Source organism: Coccomyxa subellipsoidea, assembly GCF_000258705.1.
Source record: "Coccomyxa subellipsoidea C-169, whole genome shotgun sequence".
Lineage (NCBI taxonomy): Eukaryota > Viridiplantae > Chlorophyta > Trebouxiophyceae > Coccomyxaceae > Coccomyxa > Coccomyxa subellipsoidea.
In genome coordinates, this window is record NW_005178040.1 from 1,491,631 (window position 1) to 1,511,958 (window position 20,328).

The following is a 20,328-nucleotide window of genomic DNA, read 5'->3' on the forward strand; positions in this document are numbered from 1 at the left end:
TGGGTGCAGAGCGATGCTGGAAAGGAGAGTCTCAGGGCTCAGGTACTGTCCAGCGAGGAAGCTCTGGCGAGCGCGCTGCGGTGGCAGCAAGACCGTCTGCGCTACACTGTTGAGGATGCATGCCTCTGGATGCAGCCACCTGCCCATTTCAGCAGCGCGGCCGGCTCTGAGACTTCCCGAGGGCCAGGCAGCAGCTCGGTTGTGCCTTTGTCAGGCATGGCTGAGCCTGCGCTGCCAGCAAGCGGCTTTGTATCACTGTGTGGCGTTGAGCTGCCCTGCCGAAGCGCTCCTGGGCTTGCCACAGCAGCGCACAGCAGAACCCCTTTTGTCAAGACGGAGACGGTGGCCCGCAACCTGGAGGCTGCTGCACTGGTGCTTTGTCAGCAGCGCGCTCTCCTCTTGGAGGGCCCACCTGGTGAGTCCATACCATCTCATTCCTCAAGCATATCTGGATGTTGAAGGAGGCCTAGGACTTATGATGGTGCATTGACAGGGTCCGGCAAGTCTGCTGTGGTGGAGGAGCTGGCGGCTGCCACTGGCAACAGCGACTTCATCCACGTGCATGTGGATGACCAGATGGATGCCAAGAGCCTGCTGGGCGCCTATGTGTGCACCGCTGTGCCCGGCGAATTTGTCTGGCAGCCCGGCCCGCTCACCCAGGTACCACTATCTTCTGCTAAGACTTTCTGCTCCTGAGACTTTCTGTCGAGATATGTAGAGTGCTGTCTTAGTGCGTGCAATGTCCTGCTCTTCTCTGAAATGTTCTGGATGTTGCTGAGTTGAAATTCTCTTTGGGCAGGCTGTGTTGGAGGGCAAGTGGCTGGTCATAGAGGACATCAACCTGGCTCCAATGGATGTGCTGGCTGCCCTTATCCCCTTGCTGGAGAGGCGCGAGCTGCAGCTGCCACAGCGTGCCCAGTCCTTGTCAGCTGCCGACGGTTTTCAGCTGCTGGCCACCATAACCTCATCCCCAGGTGTGGCTTTCATTGTTTTTGATAGCTTATATATTTAATGTCTTGCTGGAATTTCAAACCATTGACCGTGTGCACTCAATTACCTGCCTCATGGCTTGCATGAAGTACCCATGGAGGTGTTTGCTTTGACTGCATCTGCGTGGAAAATTGCGCTGTTGTGAACAAGGGTCATTGTTCCGGTCTTGACTGGTGATTTATTGTTGGCCAGGTGGGGGCTCAGGGGGAGCCTATGGCAGCTCGCAGGGCGTTCGAGACCTGTTGGGAAGCCTGTTGGCCTCTGTGACAGTCCAGACTCCTACTGGGCAGGAACAGCTGGCCATCCTATCCCAGACACATCCCCTCCTGGCGCCTCTGCTGCCCCCTGCTCTTGCGACACTCAGCCTGATTCGGCTTGCGGCTGGGCAGGCCACAGCAGACAACAGCACTGAGTGGTCTGCAGCTGAGGTCAGCCCATATCCATACAGTACATACAAGCGCCATAAATAGTTTTTGCTCATGTCCCTTCGTGCTCTCATGGTTGATCATGTAGCCATGTTGGCTGTGACATCGGCATGATGTGAGGTCATTGTCTTGCAGGAAGCAAATGGGTGGGACAGCTTAGCAGGAGCGGCGTTGGAGAGTGCAGGGTTGCATGCTGGGGATGCAGCTCTCCATGTGGGGCGCCATTTCTCCATGAGGGACGTGCTCAAATGGTGTCGCCGTATGCAGGTATATATCTGCTCAATCCAGCAGATGCACAGCTTCCAAGAGTCACCTCATGCTGTGTTCTGTCTTCCATCCCCAATTTTTCAATGTTAGCAACTTGCAGTCACGATTTTGGCTACAGAGGCAGTTCTTGTGCTGCGCAGTCTGTGCATGCGCCCCTTCTCCAGAGGTCCGTAAGGACCCATGACAATCCGGACGTCCACTCCGACGTGTCTCTGCTGCCCGTGGCAATGCGGGAGGCTGCATTTTTAGAGTCAGCCGACTGCTATACTGCAATGATTGCCAAGCCAGAGGTGCGCCCAGTATGGTTTGGCTATCTTGATGCAAAATCCAGTAAGAGATCCGATCCCTTGGAATCGTCATGCAGTAGTGTGACGGACTTTGAAGTGGTTGTTGTATTTGCTGCGCAGGCTCGGAGGAGGGTGTTGACTGCCATGTTGGCGGTGTGGGCGTTACCAGAGAATGTTCTGGAGCAGTACCTAGTGCTGAAGAAGCCCATGATCCAGGACAGCGGCGCAGATGTGGTTGTGGGCCGCGCTGTGCTGCCCAAGGTCTCAATGCAGGCCGATCAGAGCACCAGCAAGAAGGTGTGCACTTGAATCTGCATGTCTCAGGCATCTCAAGATGCATACGCCCAGAGCTTGAATGTTCTTAGGATTCATCACTCTTTTGTTGGAATACCTACCTCAAGGGAGTTGCTCTGCAAGCAAGACATGCACCTTACAAATGGGGTCGTGCTGGCACAGGTTCGCAAGTCCAGCTTTGCGCGAACCGGCCAGGCAATGAGGGCAATGGAGGCTGTGGCGGTGGCGACTGCTCAGCAGGAGCCTGTGCTGCTGGTGGGAGAGACCGGCACTGGGAAGACCACCCTGGTGCAGCAGATAGCTGAACAGGTGTGCTGCTTGATGCCTGGCCTTTGGCATCACCTGTCCCGTGCAGTACCCATGCATATATCACCCAAGCAATGGCGATGATGATCATATTGTTCTGATCATGATGAACATATCAATAGACTACAATTCTCTGAGCCGTTTGCTGGTGATTCTGGACGCATGAAAGCACCAAGTGTTTATACTCCAACCCATTCTGTATGTGCCTTCATGTCTGATGCATCTCGTTCCCTCGGCCTCATTCGCAACAGGAAGGGCAAGCTAAATATTCTGGTATTGATGAAGGCCACATCTGCAGAAAGCCACTTTGCCACCTCTATGGAAATGTGTTGTCACGACAATGCCACATGTGGCAGCAGCGTCACAGTATTGCTTTGTGCTGTGGCAGGTGGGTACCAATCTGGTGGTGCTGAATCTGAGCCAGCAGACGGACAGCGCTGATCTGCTAGGTGGCTTCCAGCCTGTCGAGCCTCGCCATGCACTGCTGCCCCTACTAGACCGCTTCCAGGTATGTTCCTTTTGCTACATCTTTACTTCTGCCCAAAGTCAGCCCCATGATGAGGGCCGTTCAGACATACGCCACTTCTGGACAGGAGCGCGATGCCCATCTAATGCCACCTACAAATCTTGTGATGATCAGTGCAGAGCATGCCAAGAGTGGCTTGAGTGCGGGGGTTTCTGGTTCAGGGGCTTGTGCGCAGAACCTGGGACCGTGGCAACAACGATGAGTTCTTGGGGCGCGCGATCAAGTATGCGCAGCGCCGCAAGTGGAGCTCGCTGCTCAAGGCTTTTCACACTGCCATCGGCAAGGTGCCTGTGCTGATCTCTCTTGAGCTGCCCCTTCTCCTCAATTTGAGCTCTGACCTGCGCCACATCCGCTGGAGATTCTGTGTTGTTTTTCATATGTGACATTCTCACCCGTAAGCATGATCTCTGCAGGTGGAAGCAGTTGACTCCCTGGCGGCTGAGGGTCAGGGCAGCAAGCGGCCCAGCAAGAAGAAGAAGATGTTTGACAGCAACCTGAGGTGTGTAGCCGGCACTCTCCTCTTCCTTGATATTTGAATTGACTCATGCATCAGGCTGCCGCAGTATGGATGCAGAAATGCTCTTGCATCTGGCTTGCATCACTGAGACTTGCATGTGCCTTACATCGCTGAGACTTGAAATGCAGGGAGGACTGGGCGCAGTTCAAGGAAGAGCTGTCTGCGGCAGAGCGAGCGGCCAAGGTGGCAGAGGGCGGCTTTGCTTTTGCTTTCAAGGAGGGAGCGCTGGTGCAGGCGCTACGCAACGGCGACTGGGTGCTGTTAGATGAGATCAACCTGGCACCCTCCGAGGTAAGAAGTTTGCCCTCACAATACCTGATTGCAGGCATGCTTGCACCATGGTGTGTGTCTGTCCGTAAACTGCCTGGGTGGCTACATGTTGGCGGCATTTTCAGGTCCCGTACTTTTTTTATCGATGCAATGGGGTGTATATATATGAGGTTGGTTCAAAATTGGGCCAACAGGAAACGGAGTGTTGAAGGAAAGGCAGAGGTGAAAGACAAAAGTGATATGGGCGGGTTGGCCATACGATTAACCCCGTATGAGCCATCCAAAAGTGGGGCGCCACCCCTTCGGGGAATATATGGCGCATGTCCCAGCTCCAACGCTCAAAAGTGAGGCACCCCGGTCGAGACTTCGGACTCCTGGGGATGGTGCCATCTGCTGATTCCATCGCCGTGGGGAGTGGTGCCGTCGGCGCCGTGACCCTTTCGGTCCTACCCAGCAGAGAACATTTCCACACTTTGAGACAAATTTCAGCGCCCCATGCCGCGTCCTGTGTTTGTCCCCTATAGAGTGCAATGCTGTTTTTGTACTGTAGGCGCTGGAGCGGCTGGCTGGCCTGCTGGAGAACGAGAGGGCCAGCATCACCCTCATGGAAAAGGGCACCACTGACGCCGTCCCCCGCCAAGCCAACTTCCGGCTCTTCGCTGCCATGAACCCCGCCACCGACGCAGGTCCATTTCATTTCTACTCCTTGCTCTGCAACCCCCATGCTCTTGTTCCCCTCAGCATGCCCATGATCTGAGGAAAGAGAACTGTATTTTTTCCTGCAAGCTACACATCAACATGCCATGTTCCAGCCAGGATTTATATTGAAGAGGGGGCCGCAAGGTTGACCGGGGAAGCTCTGATGCAGGCAAGCGCGAGCTGCCGGCGGCGCTGAGGAACCGCTTCACAGAGATTTTTGTGGCGGAGCCTTCGTCGCGCGAAGACCTGAGGGGCCTTGTTGCAGCGTACCTGCGAGACACTGTGCCCAACCCTCCCCTGGATGCAGTCGTCGACTTCTACCTGGCTGCCAAACTAGAGTCGGTGCGCATGCCATAGCTTTGCCACATTCTTGATGAACTGTGTTTGAGCGATTGGCTATGCGAATGTTATGTGCATCCTACTAAAGCAGCTGCGCTGCACCTTCACGGGGTGCGGCTGTTTCGCTTGGGTGCCACATCAGACCTGTCCATTCAGCACCCTCTGGCAGCTTCTCAGTGGCCATGTGCGGTCTATAATGAACAGACATCTCACTGCAACACAATTACATTTGCCAATTCCTCATCATGTTTACTGCTCATGCTTTGTCCTTGGCTCAAAGACCGACTTGTGCCAGCTCTTCGGCTTGTCATGCCTGCTGTGTTTTGCGGTCCTCGGCGTGAGCATGAAAGCTTTGCCACCTCACAGGCGGTCATCACTCTTCTACACAACCCAATGCAGGGAGGCATGCCAAGATATTGACACGGTGTGTGCCCCTTCGCTCACAGGAGAGGAAGCTGGTGGACGGCGCTGGCAGCAAGCCGACCTACAACCTGCGCACACTGTGCCGGGCTCTGGAGTACGCGCGTACGGTGCTGCCGGTGTATGGCCTGCTGCGGGCGCTGTACGATGGCTGCAGCATGGCCTTCCACACCCAGCTGTCCCCCTCCTCCGCCCCTGTCATGGAGGGCCTGCTGCAGACCCACATCCTGGGCGCCGGCACCAAACTGAAAGTGAGTATGCGTTTGCTGTTGACTGCACCTTGTACCTTTTGGCAAGAGAGCAAGATCACATGCAGACAATGACAATGCCTTTGAGCGCAATGCTCCGCACCACAGTGGGTCTTATAATAACCATTATCATGACTTCCTTCCCAGGCAGGGCATAATCTGGAGGCTGAACATTTTGTGTTGCTGCAGGCTCTTCTGCGAGCACCAGCGCCACCCCAAGGGGGCTCCCATGTGCTCTTTGACCACTTCTGGGTGGAAGCAGGCGACCAGCCGCTGCCCGAGCCAAGCGCTGAAGCCGAGGCCGGCCGGGTGCAATTTGTGGCGACGCCCAGTGTGCAGGGCCACCTGCGCAGCCTGTCGCGCGCTGCACTCACCCGCCGCTACCCCGTCCTTCTGCAGGTACCCGTCTCTGCCGCCTCTTGCAACTTCCCATGCTGGCTTTTCACACTGTCTTCTTCATCTTGCCCATTCCACCGTTTAATTTGTACGCATTGGAGATGCCCAAGGGCGGGAGAGGATGTGCATGACTGCCATTGTGGATGTCAAAGTTGTAGCACACTTTCCGCCCTTGCTGCACGAACTTAGGCAGGCTATCATTGCCTATACAGTTCACAAGGTGAGTCTTGACTGTCAGAGGGGGCCATTATGATCAAAGAAATCAGCGGTGGCTGAGATTAAGAATTTCTTCACAGGGTCCGACGTCGAGCGGCAAGACGAGCCTGGTGACGCACCTGGCGCGCGCGACAGGGCATCGCTGCGTGCGCATAAACAACCACGAGCAGACGGACCTGCAGGAGTACCTGGGCAGCTATGTGGCGGACGAGGCCGGCCGCCTGGTGTTCCGCGAGGGCGCCCTCGTCACCGCCGTGCGCGCCGGCCACTGGGTCATCCTTGACGAGCTCAACCTGGCGCCCTCCGAGGTCCTGGAAGCCCTCAACAGGTGCCGGCCCTTTTCCTTTTACAGGCCAATGTGTGTAGGAGGTGACCATGCATGTGATGCCGCTGCCTTGGAACAGGGAGTGAGCGGTGTTTTGGGAGATATCTGCTGTGCGGTTGATTGCCTCGCCCTGGTGTATACCCTGCTGGGAGCTCTGCTTGCATATATGCATTTGTTGGTGCCCTTGCGGCTGACCAGCTTGCCAGCGGGAGCTCCTCAAAATTTGCAATGTAACCCTGCTGACTTTACAGTCCTTGAAACAAGAATTCTGGTCCTGAACGTCATTTCATGAATGATGCTGCAGGCTGCTGGACGACAACAGGGAGCTGTATGTGCCGGAGCTGGGGGAGATGGTGCGGCCGCACCCGCACTTCATGCTGTTTGCGACGCAGAACCCGGCGGGCGCGTACGGCGGCCGCAAGGCGCTGTCGCGCGCGTTCCGTTCGCGTTTCCTGGAACTGCACGTCGGCGACATCCCCGACTCGGAGCTGGCCCACATCCTGCAGCTGCGCTGCGCCCTCGCGCCCTCCTACGCCGCCAAGCTTGTCGCTGTCATGCGCGAGCTGCAGCGCCTCCGCCAGGTACACTCTTGCGCGGCCGACTGATTTTTCAAAAAGCTGGTTTTCCCTGGATCTCGCTTGGAATTGGCGAGTGCCTCAAGGGGTAGAATTTGTGGCAGCCTTTGCATGCAGCTTGTCTGCAGACACACCGTTGCCTCTGGCAGGAATAGCGTGTGATTATAACAATGCTTGAGTTCTAATTTTATCTGCCGCATGTTAGCGCTCGCCTGTGCTTGTCTGGTGCTGCTTTGCATACAAGTCAGTGAAACCTGAACAGATTTCGTGACTACGCAGGCCACGAACGTGTTTGCGGGCAAGCATGGGTTCATCACGCCCCGGGACCTGTTCAAGTGGGCCGGCAGGGGCGCAGTGGGATACCAGGAGCTGGGCGAGAATGGCTGCCTACTCCTGGCCGAGCGCCTGCGCGACCCTGCCGAGCGCGACGTCGTCCAAAAGGCCATCGAGGACATCATGAGAGTCAAGGTCCGCCACCCTTCAATGCATGTGATCTATCTTCCAATGTGTCGTCGCCTCCTTGGCCGGTGCGCATGCGGGCCTGTTCTTTGACTGTCACTGTGTTATATATTTGATAGGAGGAGGCCTGAGCATGAGATGCTATTGTCTCGCCTCCTTGGGCTTTGCGTATCAGAGCCTGTTTGTCCAGTGTTGGTGTGTTGGAAAATCAATTCGAGAACACCTCTGAGCGAGGCATGCTTTTTTCGCAGATTGATCCCCAGGAGCTGTACCAGAGAGAGGGGGGTGAGCCCCAGCTGCGACTGCAGCAGGCCCTGCAGCTGGAGGCACAAAATACAGATGCGCACAAGCTCGCGCTGCAGGCGGCCCTGTCTGGGATCGTGTGGACTGCAAGCATGCGCCGAATGTACACCCTGGTTGACCGGTATGTGTCTCTAACGCTATATTAATATAAGCCTAGGCATTTGCTATTTTTTCAGAACATGCATGTGCCACTTTTTAGCCTAGTTTAGGTGGGGAAAAAATGTGTTCAGGTTTGTAATAAGGGCACGAGCTTCTTTTTGGGGCATGCATGGCCTCTGGTAAATGCAAAGATCATTATTTGGGATGCTTCATGCCTGGAGCTTGAGGAGCTTAACAATTTGTATTGCTGCGCAGGTGCCTTGAGAATGCGGAACCGGTGCTGCTGGTGGGCGAAACAGGAACGGGCAAGACGACTGTCTGCCAGATGGCCGCGCTCATGCGTGGGCAGCGGCTGCACATCCTGAATTGCAACCAGCACACCGAAGTCTCCGACTTTCTTGGTGGATTCCGGCCCGCCAGGTGAGCATGCATGCATGCATGGCGTGCAGCGAGCCTTCTGTGCTTTCAGTATGCTTTAGAAAGCGCAACCTTCTCTCGCTAACCTCTGCCAACTTGATGTTGAGCATCATTACTACAAACAGCAACCTCGAATACAATTCAAGGGCTGGTAAGGGGTTGATGAATCAAACTGACCACATGATTTAAGATGGGAGATGCTCACGAATCGTTGGGTGTTCCAGGGACCGTGCCGGCGCGTTTATGCGGTTGGAATCGGCAATTGAAACAATCAGAAATTCCCCTTTGGTCACACGCTTCAACATGGACGTACCCGCGGCGCCCACCGGTCTAGAGGCGCCTGACCTCCTCGACACTGCCAAGGCTGCTGCCAAGGCAGTCCACACTGTGTTAATAGCCGTCCAAAATGATGGCTCTGCACATGACATGCAAGGTGTGTGATTCACAACCACCATATGGTGCTTCTGTCCTGGGGCAATTGGAGTTGCTGCACTGTGATATGGCTTCAACTGATCTGGACGCCTTGGATTATGGGACCCTGGGAGGCACTTCATCAGTACTATCCTGTTGTCTGCATGTGTATTTCAAGGATTCCAGTGTTGGTGAGCTGAAGTATAATAGTAGGGATTATTTGCATGATGCATTTCTTATGGTGCAGGTCTCCTGGAGGACCTGCAGAGGGCGGCCAGTGAAGCCATGTCGGCAGCGGTGGCTGCGCGAGCGCCGTTCCAATGGGTGGACGGGCCATTAGTCACGGCCATGCGGCAGGGCGACATCATCCTCATTGATGAGCTGAACCTGGCAAAGGACGCAGTGCTTGAGCGCATGAACAGGTGACTGCAGTCATCGTCCATCAATACCAACCATGTCGAGTTGCATGTGGTAACTCTGCACAGTCTCGGAGCAGTCATCTCCTTTGCGCGTCACAGTATCCGAGGGCCTGTAGCGACCCAGCATTTCGTATTTCCAGTTTGCTGATGTTCTCCGTGAGAGCACTGTACCCAAGGATGGATCAGGAAGCAGGGACTTGATGTTGAGTTCCTAGTCTCCGCTGCCACTTGGACCTGTAGCTGACGTGTAGCTGACTGCATCTTTGTGATCATACTCTGGATTTCCCTTTCTTTCTCAAAATTGTGCTGTCAATGAACATCCGTTGCCGGCTGCTGCAGTGTGCTGGAGCCTGGGCGCACGTTGACGCTGGCGGAGAAGGGAGGTGCGGGCGCTGAGGAGGTGGTGGCGGCGGCCGGCTTCCGCCTGGTGGCCACCATGAACCCGGGCGGCGACTACGGCAAGCGCGAGCTGTCGCCCGCCCTCGCCAACCGCTTCACCACCGTCTGGGTGCCCCCTATTGAGGACGAGGCCGAGCTTGCGCAGATCCTCAATGCCCGCGTCGCAGGTGCCGCCTTGACCCCCTGTGTGTATCTGTTTGCCTGTCAATTGGGCATTGTTAGAGGTAGATTGAAGGCCTGTGGCAGCGATGTCTGCACCAGCTGCAAATTTGAGGCAATTTGCTTGTTTGGCCTTTGAAATGTAGATAGGACAACATCAGGTTCTCACAACTTCTGGGCCCGAGATGATCTGTATCAGCTTCATTCCCTGAGCAATGCTGCAGCGTGCTTTTTTGCGTGCACAGAAATGCTGAGGCTTGAGGCATGGCATGACGCAGACGAGGAGGTGCGTCAGGAGGTGGCAGGGCGGCTGCTGGACTTCTGGCGCTTCTTCCGGGTCGCAGCCGGCCCCGCGGCGGGCGGCGCGCTGTCAGTGCGCGACCTGCTGGCCTGGGCCGGCTTTGTGAACGCGGCCGCGCCGCGCATCGGCGCTCTGGCCGCCTACGCCCACGGCGCCCACCTCGTCCTCCTGGACGGCATCGGCCTCGGCATCGGCCTGCCCACGCAGGTGCCAAATCCCATCTTCTTCTTTGGATCTCTCTTTCCTCCGTGATCTACAGAAAAGTATTGTTCAAAGGCATGCCCCTGCCCTTTTGGATCAGGTGTGTACTCGCAGTGTTTTACACATTGCAAGGGCCAGCGACGGGTGCAGATGCTGCGAAGTCATGCCTGAGGCAGAAGTTCAGGAGTCTAGAGTCTCATTTCCACGAAGTAGCCTTTAATACATGCCCGCAGCTTCTTTTGAAGGCCTGCAGCTTTATGCATGTTATTCAATTGCTGCAAGCATGTCTATCTCGTGCTGCCATCATTAATGTCGAGTGAAGCTGCCACTAAAACCTGAGTGTGCACTGTGCTGCTGCAGACTGCACAGAGGCTGCACGCCATGTGCCAAGAGAAGCTGCTGCAGCAGCTGCCGGAAGCTGCGCGCCCGGCCGCGCTGGCGGCTGCGGGCCACATGGTCCTGGACACCTCCGACGCACACCCGCAGCATTCCGCGGGGCCACATGACGAGGATCCCAACGCTATGAACATTGACAACGCACCCTGTACAACAGTAGCACAAGGTGTGCCATGACACCTGCACCTTCTCAAGCTTGCATCCTCCCTATTCTTGTTGCCCTGCTCTGATGCTTCGAAGAGGCAGTTATTAATATGAATCTGAATGTCAATTTGAAATGCCTGTGCAGGAGTGACTGCCGGCGTTGCATCGCCGAGCAGCACGTGGGGCATCCCGCCATTTTTTGTAGAGCGAGGACCCCACAGCGGCGCGCAATCCGGCGCCGCCTTTGATTTTCGGGCGCCCACGACGGCGCGCAACGCACTGCGGGTGCTGCGCGCGCTGCAGCTCAAGCGCAGCGTTCTGCTGGAGGGCAGCCCTGGCGTCGGCAAGACCGCACTTGTCGCCGCCCTGGCCCGCGCTTCAGGCGAGCATCCTGTCTCCGTCATGCTCCTGCCATTTGCCTGCTTCAGCTTATACTCCTTTTGAGAGCCTTTTATGGACATTTTTGCATGTATTTGAAGGGACCTGGTCCTGCTATTTTTGTTTTTAAGAAATACAAGGACGCACTCAGCATGTCTGTTTCTGACTTGTGGACTCTATATGCGCAGGGCGGCGGCATGTGCGTATCAATCTTAGCGAGCAGACAGACATCATGGACCTGCTCGGCGCGGACCTGCCGGTGGAGGGGGGCCTGCCGGGTCAGTTTGCTTGGTGTGACGGGCCGCTGCTGGCCGCCCTCAAGGCCGGTGACTGGGTGCTCCTGGACGAACTCAACCTTGCAGGTAAATTGCCTGGCATGCATGACTTGGAAATTTTCAGAGATAAATTTGGTTCTGGGCAAGCGCAAGTTGTCGTTATTGCAGCGCTCATACAGACTCATGCTGTGAGTACCTAGCCTAGATATTTTAGTAATTTATTCTTCTACATGAGCCAGGGGGATACAACTAGTGTATCTAGTATCCCCCTGTACAAGCTGCTGTGAGGGTCACTGACGGATAGTTAATCTCCCTTTGTGCAGGTCAGAGCGTCCTGGAGGGCCTGAATGCGCTCCTTGATCACCGGGCGGAGGTGTTCATTCCGGAGCTGGGTTCCAGCTTCCAGTGCCCGCCCACGTTCAGGATCTTTGCGGCGCAGAACCCGGTGCAGGAGGGCGGCGGCCGCCGTGGCCTGCCCAAGTCCTTCCTCAACCGCTTCACGCGCGTGCATGTGGAGCTGCTGGACGTGCATGACCTCCAATTCATTGCAGGTGGGCCTTCAATTCACACACTCTTGCCACCTCACTGCAGAAGCTCGGTGCAGGTTGTTTGAGGCAGTGTCGACCTTAGTGTTGCTGTTATCTTGTCCCGTCTTTTATGGGTGCTCTCCTATGGTGCCTGGAGCATATACTAGCGTTACCTTCTTGCTAATGGTGTTGCAACGTTGCCTTCTGCAGGGTCGTTGCATCCTGCTGTGCCGGCCAGCGTGCGGCAGCGCATGATCGCCTTCCTGCAGACTCTACATGTGGGCGCGAATGAGGCGCGCTCATTCGGGGGCGTTGGCGGTCCCTGGGAGTTCAACCTGCGCGACCTGCTGCGCTGGTGCCAGCTCGTGGAGACTGTCACTGGCGCCAAACAGCCTGGGTGCCCATCTGACTCCCACCACTGTTTTGCACCGCAGAGTCTAAACAGCGTGCTGTTGTCATGCTCTTTCTGTGCCAAGAGGAATGGCCATCTGCAGACAATTCGTAGTTGAACTCTGCCAGAGCCCCTGTTATATCTAGAAGAAATGAAGTGAGCAGGGATGAGGTAATCGTGAGAACTGGTGATGGTGGCTGCCCGATGATGACAAATCATACTAGTGAGAGCGTGGCCGTCAGTCTTGCCTTGGTGTATGCCTTGCTTGTTCCACCTTCACCTCTCCCCAGATCAGGAGGTGGGCCATGACTCCGGCATGCCCGCGAGGTGTGCCGGATGCGTGGACCACCTCCTGAATCGCCCACCCCACACCACCCCCCACTCAAGTGCAAGGCCGATGGCAGGATCATGCTCAGATGATACTGGATTATGAGAGCTGAGGGCTGCCACCCACGGGAGTAAATCCTCATCATGTTAATGTGCATGGAATCATGTTTTGGTGGTTCTCTTGCACATGCAAGCGTTCTTTTGGAGGTCGTGAAAGGAATGAATGTACCGGTGTACCACAGGTGCACCTGATCTTCCGTGAGGTCAAGCCTGGTCTTGCCCTTGACCCTGTCTCTGTACTGTGTGGCAGGGTTGGCGATGACGTTGAGGAAGCAGCTGCGGCACACTTTGCAAGGCTGCTATTTCTGCAGCGCATGCGCGCTGCAGCAGACCGGGCTTTTGTTAGCCGAGCTTTTGCCGAGCATTGGGGCACAGCCCTGCCAGCCTTCAGGCGGCCTCCGATCCTAGCCTCCCCCGAGGCCATCAACATTGGCTGGGCAACCCTGCAACGTGCCCAACAAGGTGAGGCAAATCCCAATACTCGTTTCCCCTCAAAGACTGTTCGTTTGAACTAGGGGTCATAGACCAGATGTGCTGAAGGTCTGGATGTACTGCAGGGACTGGCACAAAAGACGACCTGCAGTTGCTGCAAGGACAGGGAGCTGCTCTTGAGTCGCTGGCGCAGTGCATGCAGCTGTCCTGGATGTGCATCCTGGTCGGGCCTTCTGGATCGGGTGAGCGTCCTACCTTTGCCTCATGCAGACATGTATGCACATGGTAATGTGCTGGTGATTGGGGCCCTGCCCATGCAGTCAAGGAGTTTGTGAGGGGTGCTCTGTGCGTGGTGCAGGCAAGACTAGTTTGGCGCATGTGGTGGCTGGGCTTGCTGGGCAGGAGCTGGTGGAGATTGCACTGACCAGCAGCACCGACACCTCCGACCTGCTGGGCGGCTTTGAGCAGCTGGAGCCACGCCGCCAGCTGCAGGCGAGCCTTCCACCGCTGCTTTCCCATTGTCATCTGTTTCAGAGGACTAGAAAGTTAACATGGGCTGTACAGCAGGACATAGCACATCTGCATTGTGAGGCTTGACTGAGGTTTTCATAGCTATTCTGTTTTTGGGAGAGACGGCATGACATGCAGAATTTCTGAATGCAGGAAGCAGCGGATGAAGTGGGAGGCTTGGTCAGTCGGACTGTGGGGCTGCTGCTGTGTGGCACTGGACGGCGACCTTCCGATGCTGCCGACCCCAGCGGCCTCGCTGATCGGTTGCGGCTGTCTAAGGACATCAGTCACGCTTGGATGGCATGCAAGGGAGCAGTCAGTGCTCTGTCAGACGCTCCGAGCCTCGACACAGGTGGGTGGGGGTGGACTGCTTCAGTTCTCATGTCTGGGGACGGACTGCTTGAATGCTTATCTCTGCATATACAAAATGCATGCATGCAGACTGTGCGCTGAAGGAAGGCTGTGGCTGTGCAGGGATCCTGCAGCAGGCTCTTGGAGGCCTCCAACGAGTGCTGACCCAGCTGGCCAATACACTGGCGGCCTGCCCTGCACCACAACTGGAAGCAGAGGCGGCTGCAGAACTCACCTCCCAGATCTCAAAGTCGTCCCGTGCAGTGGCCGATCTCACCACGGCGCTGCTCGAGCGCATTGGGGACGGCGTTGCAGGACGGTGAGCGCCATGCACAGAATGCTCCTCAATATGAACCCGCACACTCCACTGATTTAAGAGAACTTGGAATATCCTGTGAAGGGGCCATTCCTTACATTGATGATGCCCATGCACATGAACTGATGAGACGGTACCAAGCAGTGCATATTTACCTGCAGCTGACGCCCAGTGCATGCACGTCTGGTGTGAGTGATGTGTTCGGCTGAGAACTTGTGCACAGTTTTCAACTGCAGAAATCCCATTGCATGCATGTCTGGTGTAAAATCCCCTTCTGGCTGGGGTCCAGGTTTGAGTGGGTGGATGGGGCGCTGACGCGGGCGATAGAGGAGGGCCGCTGGGTGCTGCTGGACAACGCCAACATGTGCTCGGCCACCGTGCTGGACCGCCTCAACCCGCTGCTGGAGCCGGCAGGCGCGCTGCTCCTCAACGAGGCCGGCACCGCCAATGGCCGGCCCCGCGTGCTGCAGCCCCACCCCAACTTCCGCCTCATCCTCGCCCTCGACCCCAAGTGCGTCCCTTTTGAGACCTCCTGTTTTTCTTTCATGCAAGCTGCCTCCGCGATAGCATGCTGCATGGCTCTATGACCACATGGAAACTATTAGTCTAAACCCTTTTGCACAATTGATGCTGATGGTGTCTGGACTTGGGCGCTGGCTCTGGTGTCAGAACCTGAAAATCACTTCACTGTGCAGGCATGGGGAGCTGTCCAGGGCCATGCGCAACAGGGGCATCGAGGTGTTCGTTGCAGATGCGCCTGCGGATGAGGGCAGGGAGCCAGGTGCCTCGGGACCCCTGCTCGGGGCCTCAGAAACATCTGAGAGCCAGGACTTGATGGCTGTGCTCGCCCTGCAAGGCGTGCCTGGCTCAGCCCTGCCTCGCGCCATGGTGGCTGCACACCTCGCTGTCGCCCAGGAAGCTGCGCGCTGCCACAGGCAAGTCCTTTGTCTGAAGTCTTTTTGCTGCTTTCATTATCTCACAGTCAAGAAGGGCATGCACTGTTTCTCCTCTTTACTTGCTTGTGACCCTAACAACAGAAAGCATAAATGTGAGCAACTAGTAGAGGAGATGTCTTGAGGTATCCATTGTTTGAACAGGCGGCGGCCGTCGGCACGGGAGCTGAAGCAGTGGGCGTCACTGGCACGGCTGCTGTGCGAGCGCGGCCGCCCGGTCGCCGCCGCGCTTGCCACCGCCTGGCGCCACGCCTACGTCAGCACCCAGCCGTCTCCGGACGCCCGCGCCTTTGCGGCCGCCGTCTTTGAGCGGCACTGCGCCGGCGCATCGGCCGACGCCGCGCCTGCCAATCCCCTTGCGCTCAGCTTGCACCGGCCGGCTGCCTGGCCCAAGGCGCTCTCTGCAGCCGGCATTGCCGCTGACTCGCAGCTGGCCGCTCTGGAGGTGGACGCTGCTGTGCTGACGCACCTGATCGCGCAGATCGGTGCTGCAGAAGCGGCCAGCTTGGCGGCTGCGCCTGGCGGTGTGAGCAGCGCCTTTGGTGCGGCTGCTCTGCCAGCGCCGATGCTGATGGCGCACCTGCAAGGTGATGCGCTGGAGGGCGGCGCCACAGCTGCGCTGGTGCAGAGCATTGGCGGACATGAGGCTCTGGAGGCTGGTGTTGAGGGAGGCTTGCGGCTGCTTCGCTTTGCTGTTCTTTGCTTTGCGGAGCGCGCCTCAACGCTCGACTGGCAATGCCGGCTGCAGTGGCTCTCTTCCATCAAAGAACTGGTGAGAACCCATGGCTTGTTGTGATTCTGCAGAATGTTTGGTGCACTTTAATGTCTGCATGGATCGTCATAAATTGACCTTTTTATTTGCAGGCTGATGGGTTGGCCACCGGGTGCACCTCTGCCAGAGAGGCAATTGGACAGGCCTCAAAGGCTGTAAGAGATGCTCTGGGACATGCCATTTTCCAAGAGCTCCTGCAGTTGTGGCCGACAATGCAGGTATGCCCCCCAATCTTCCCGGCTTCTTATCAATGCCTCACCTGAACCAGCAGCAATATTCTTGCACTGGTATTTCTTGCACCTCTTAAGCTGTACTGCAAACTCACAACTCATGGTGCATTTGCAGGACCTGCTTGAGGCCATCCTTCCGCCAGATGCACAGACAGCTGCCAGGAGCAGGCCTCTGTTGCCAGGCACCCTGGCCATGGTCCTGCAGGAGTCAGTGTGGTCGTCCCAAGCCTTAATCCTGTCAGCACGCCACTCGTCGGTCAGATTAGCTGCCATGCACGCATCACTCATGAGCGCTGTTCTTGAGGCGGCTGGCGCTGCTGCATCCCCCAGCGTCCTGCAGCTGTCCTACACACGCTACATCAACCCCCAGGTATGCTCCATAATGATCTTTGTGATTAAAACCCCTCAAGCGGTTTCGAACTGGATGTGCTGTTCTCTAGAAATCTTCAAAGGGGTCCTGATTGATTTTGTCATGTGGGGTTTTGCAGGTCAGAGCAAGGACAACTGCTCCACACCCTGTGCTTGACAGCATCTACCCGGCATTCGCAGCCCTCTCGGCGTTTGAGGCGGCTTTGCTGGACCCACACTCAGCTCCCCAGATCCAATGGACCCCACAGCTGGCTCAGCAGGTACAGATTCTCTTGGACTTCATCTAAGCCAGCCAACCTTCCATCCAAACTGTTTTTCTTCTGCCCACAATGATGTATGTACCAACTTGCACCACCACATATTCCCTACGCGCTTTCTGACTTCTCATATGTCTCTGCTCTCAGGTGGCCCTCTTCCAGGAGTTGCGCGACGCGCTGTGGGAGCTGGCGCACGGGGGCCTCACGAGCAGAGCAGCCCCTGCAGCCCTGTCAGTGCAGGAGGAGCCCTTTGCCTTTGCATGGCTGCGCTTGACCAAGGCCCTGCGCGGCATTGCGGCAGCCGCTCCCGGCATAGCATCCCTGCGGGAGGCCGAGCGGCTGGCCGGCATCGTGGATCAGGTCAACGGCGGCCTGGGCATGCAGAGCGGTCCCCCACCCAAGCCGCTGCTGTGGCGCGGGGGCGGCCACCCCAGCAATCCGCCCTCCCTCGAGCTCTGGAACGCCTCCCGACAGCTGCACCTGCTCTGCAACGCCGCGCGCGCCCCCGCCACCGGCGACTTTGGCGACAACGCCGCCGCGGCGCAGCTCGTCCCTCGCACCCATGCCGGCATGCTGGAGGGAGGAGAAGAGGAATATGGCATGCAGACCGGCCCAGATGGCGAGCCTCGAGTCAGCAGGGAGACAGTGGCGGCGGTCGCGGCGGCTCTGTCCTCGGACTGGGGCCTGCGCCGCGCGCTGTTGGAAGGGGCGGGCCTGTTTGCCATGGCGGCTGCCCTGGCTGCGGGCCGCAAGGGCACGTCGGTAGCCGGCAAGCTCGGCGACATGGAGCCTGAACAGGCCGCCAGCAGCGCTCTGGCTATTGTGTCCGCCCTAGAGGAGCGCGTTAAGAAGGCCATTGAGCAGGCGCGAGAACTTTCACTTGAACCCACTAAATTAATCTCATCTTTCGACTGCCATTACTGTCTTTCTGACAAATGCAGAGCTTGATGTTTGGTGTTTGCACTGCAGGCGCTTACAAGGGTTGGGGATGAGCGCGCTGTGATTAGGAATGCAGCCCCTTTGTTGGACAAGCCTCTGGATGATGGTGTTCTGCCAGAGGTGTTCCCGACACAGTTGATGGCAAGCGACACCACCAGATCTCTGCAGCACGAGCTCCTGACCTTCCAGGTAGGCCCACGATGCTGTGACCGTCTTTCCTCACAGGGCGCGGTGTGTTTGTTCAATATGCATTTTACATCAGCTCTGAATTCTGCTGATGTGCTCTGCAGGATCACTGGACCCTCCAGAGCCAGAGACAGGTCCTGCTTGCTGCGACTGTGATGTTGCTGTCGCAGCAGAGGGCTGATCCTTCAGGGATGAAGGACAGAATGAGGACGCTTGTGCTGCCAGGCTGCATGGCTGCTGGCCGCAGCATCGATGACTTTGCCCCTCTGCAGCTCCTGCTCTGGCTGCTTGATGCAGAGGTGAACTTTGACATCCCATGCCATGACTGCAATGTCACCCATGCACCGTCCCAAGTACTGCGCAGACTGAATGCAAGAAATATGTCTCATCCTCTTTCTTATTGCAGCACCTCCAGTACTACAGCATCAACACTTTACATCCGCGCTCATGAGGGAACCAATGTTGCGATGTCTTGCAGGAGGATAGGGCTACGGTGCAGCAGCAGCTGCCACAGCTGACCCACGAGATGTGGTACTTTTGGCATGCTGCACTTTGGGACTGCAAGCGTGGCACACAGAGCCCAACAGCTCTCACCCAGTCCTCCCTGAGTGGCCTCGTGGGAGCGATTCTGGATGCAAGCAGGAAGAGCAGCCTGGCCATGCGCACTGCCAAGTCACTACAGCTCAGACTCGCTGCTCGGCATGTGTCCAAGTGCGGCCCCTCGGCAGCTCCCTTCCCATGAAGCAATAAGCTTCTGCCACTGCTCATGGGCAGCAATCTTGTGCATGGCTGTTAAGTCAAAAGAGCAGAAGTCATAATTTTATGAAAGTTTTTTACATGTTTCCTCACTTAGCAATGCCCACTGCAGGTGGTCCACAGAGAGGGCTCTGCCTGCTGGCGCAGCAGCTGCTGCAATGGAATGGGCAAGCCTGGGAGCTCTCCTGGCAACCATCTTCGCTGCCCACCGGCCTTCCCTGCCTGATGCCTCGGCGCGTGAGGCGCTGGACGCCGCAGTCGCCTCTCTTTTAGAGCTCACCGCTGCACAGGGACCTGACACGCCATCTGCCAGGTGATTGTCTACTGCCACTCTCAATTTGCCAGTCGAGTTTGTATTATAAATCGCCTATGTGCTTGATGTGAATCACCAATTTTTGTATTTGTCAGAAGGTTATGGAATTCAATCTGGGGTACTAAATTCCTGTCCGGTGTCACAGCGAGGAGGGTCTCAGACAGCAGATAAGAGATCTGCTGGCTTCTTCCAGCCACAGCCTCCTTGTGCAGTTGCTGCAGCCTGTGCTGCTGCCCCTCCTTGCCCTTGTGCTGGAGGGCAGCCAGGCCACAAGGGCGGCCGGCCCAGCCGCTGCGTATGGCGCACAAACCCTCTCTCTTGAGGCCAAGCGCGGCGCTGCCTGGGTGCTGCTGGGGGCGGCTCGGCTGCACCTCGCATCTCCGCCGCCCGGGACCGACCCGGCTGCCAAATACGCACACAAGCGTGCACACCTTCTGGCTGTCCTGGAAGACGTTCTGGCAGGGCTTGAGGTGCGCCCAAAACAATTGCTGCCTCCAGGATTCAGACAATGGAAAGCTATCGTTCATTTTAATGCACAAGGATGTCCTGCACAAGTCACATGTGAAGCGCTGTGCGGTATCATGTGGCTGTTCAGCTTGATAGGCTACTGACAGATACTTGATCCCTTCCGGCACGTTTCGTGTGACTGTGCATTGCCATCATGCTAGAGCGGTCAGGCGCAGAACCATGAAAGCTAATACTTGTGGCACTGCTTCCCTCGAGATGATCAGGGATGTCTGGGTGCAGGTACGGAGAGCGCTGCAGCGGCTGCCGCTGGGCCCGGACGAGTCTCACAGCATTGCTGTGCTTGAGGAGAGGGCTGCAGCGATGCGCGCAAGAGCGGAGGAGCTGCGCGCTCAGACGGTGCCGCGGCCGCAGCCGTCGCAGTACCCGGCCCTGCAGCAGGAGCTGGCGCGCTTCATGCACAACCTCGGCAGCGTCCAGCGCATCGTCGCCCTGCTGCAAGCGCTCCAGGTATGCCATGAAGTCTGCTGCTATCTCTTTCCTCTCCCTTCACTCCAGGCATCTTATTTGTTGGATTCAAAGCCCAATGCAGCCCATCTTGCTGCTTCATGTACTGATCACCTGTGAAGTGCCATGAATTTTTAGATCGCACTGTTGTACAGGCTTCTGATTTCTCAGCTAAAGCATGTATTGTTCTCTGTTGCGGGGGTCTC

At 56.9% G+C, this 20,328-nt stretch overlaps 1 protein-coding gene across 1 annotated transcript in view; it reads left to right on the forward strand.

Annotated features, from left to right (window-relative positions):
• Positions 1 to 20,328, forward strand: part of COCSUDRAFT_12734 (hypothetical protein) — a gene marked incomplete at both ends in the record, with an annotated part of 34,833 nt that overhangs the window by 1,091 nt on the left and 13,414 nt on the right. The window contains 29 exons of the mRNA XM_005650404.1: positions 315 to 415; positions 494 to 660; positions 800 to 911; positions 1,704 to 1,723; positions 1,919 to 1,981; positions 2,459 to 2,572; positions 2,958 to 3,077; positions 3,257 to 3,379; positions 3,769 to 3,903; positions 5,367 to 5,591; positions 5,778 to 5,897; positions 6,281 to 6,528; positions 6,830 to 7,106; positions 7,380 to 7,568; positions 7,811 to 7,827; positions 9,548 to 9,774; positions 10,045 to 10,274; positions 11,112 to 11,201; positions 11,470 to 11,548; positions 11,785 to 12,012; positions 12,199 to 12,227; positions 13,036 to 13,249; positions 13,324 to 13,446; positions 14,586 to 14,886; positions 15,071 to 15,281; positions 16,819 to 16,959; positions 17,548 to 17,718; positions 19,318 to 19,602; positions 20,030 to 20,137. Coding sequence (XP_005650461.1) covers positions 315 to 415; positions 494 to 660; positions 800 to 911; positions 1,704 to 1,723; positions 1,919 to 1,981; positions 2,459 to 2,572; positions 2,958 to 3,077; positions 3,257 to 3,379; positions 3,769 to 3,903; positions 5,367 to 5,591; positions 5,778 to 5,897; positions 6,281 to 6,528; positions 6,830 to 7,106; positions 7,380 to 7,568; positions 7,811 to 7,827; positions 9,548 to 9,774; positions 10,045 to 10,274; positions 11,112 to 11,201; positions 11,470 to 11,548; positions 11,785 to 12,012; positions 12,199 to 12,227; positions 13,036 to 13,249; positions 13,324 to 13,446; positions 14,586 to 14,886; positions 15,071 to 15,281; positions 16,819 to 16,959; positions 17,548 to 17,718; positions 19,318 to 19,602; positions 20,030 to 20,137 — 4,468 coding nt within the window. The remainder of the gene's footprint in view (positions 1 to 314; positions 416 to 493; positions 661 to 799; positions 912 to 1,703; positions 1,724 to 1,918; positions 1,982 to 2,458; positions 2,573 to 2,957; positions 3,078 to 3,256; positions 3,380 to 3,768; positions 3,904 to 5,366; positions 5,592 to 5,777; positions 5,898 to 6,280; positions 6,529 to 6,829; positions 7,107 to 7,379; positions 7,569 to 7,810; positions 7,828 to 9,547; positions 9,775 to 10,044; positions 10,275 to 11,111; positions 11,202 to 11,469; positions 11,549 to 11,784; positions 12,013 to 12,198; positions 12,228 to 13,035; positions 13,250 to 13,323; positions 13,447 to 14,585; positions 14,887 to 15,070; positions 15,282 to 16,818; positions 16,960 to 17,547; positions 17,719 to 19,317; positions 19,603 to 20,029; positions 20,138 to 20,328) is intronic.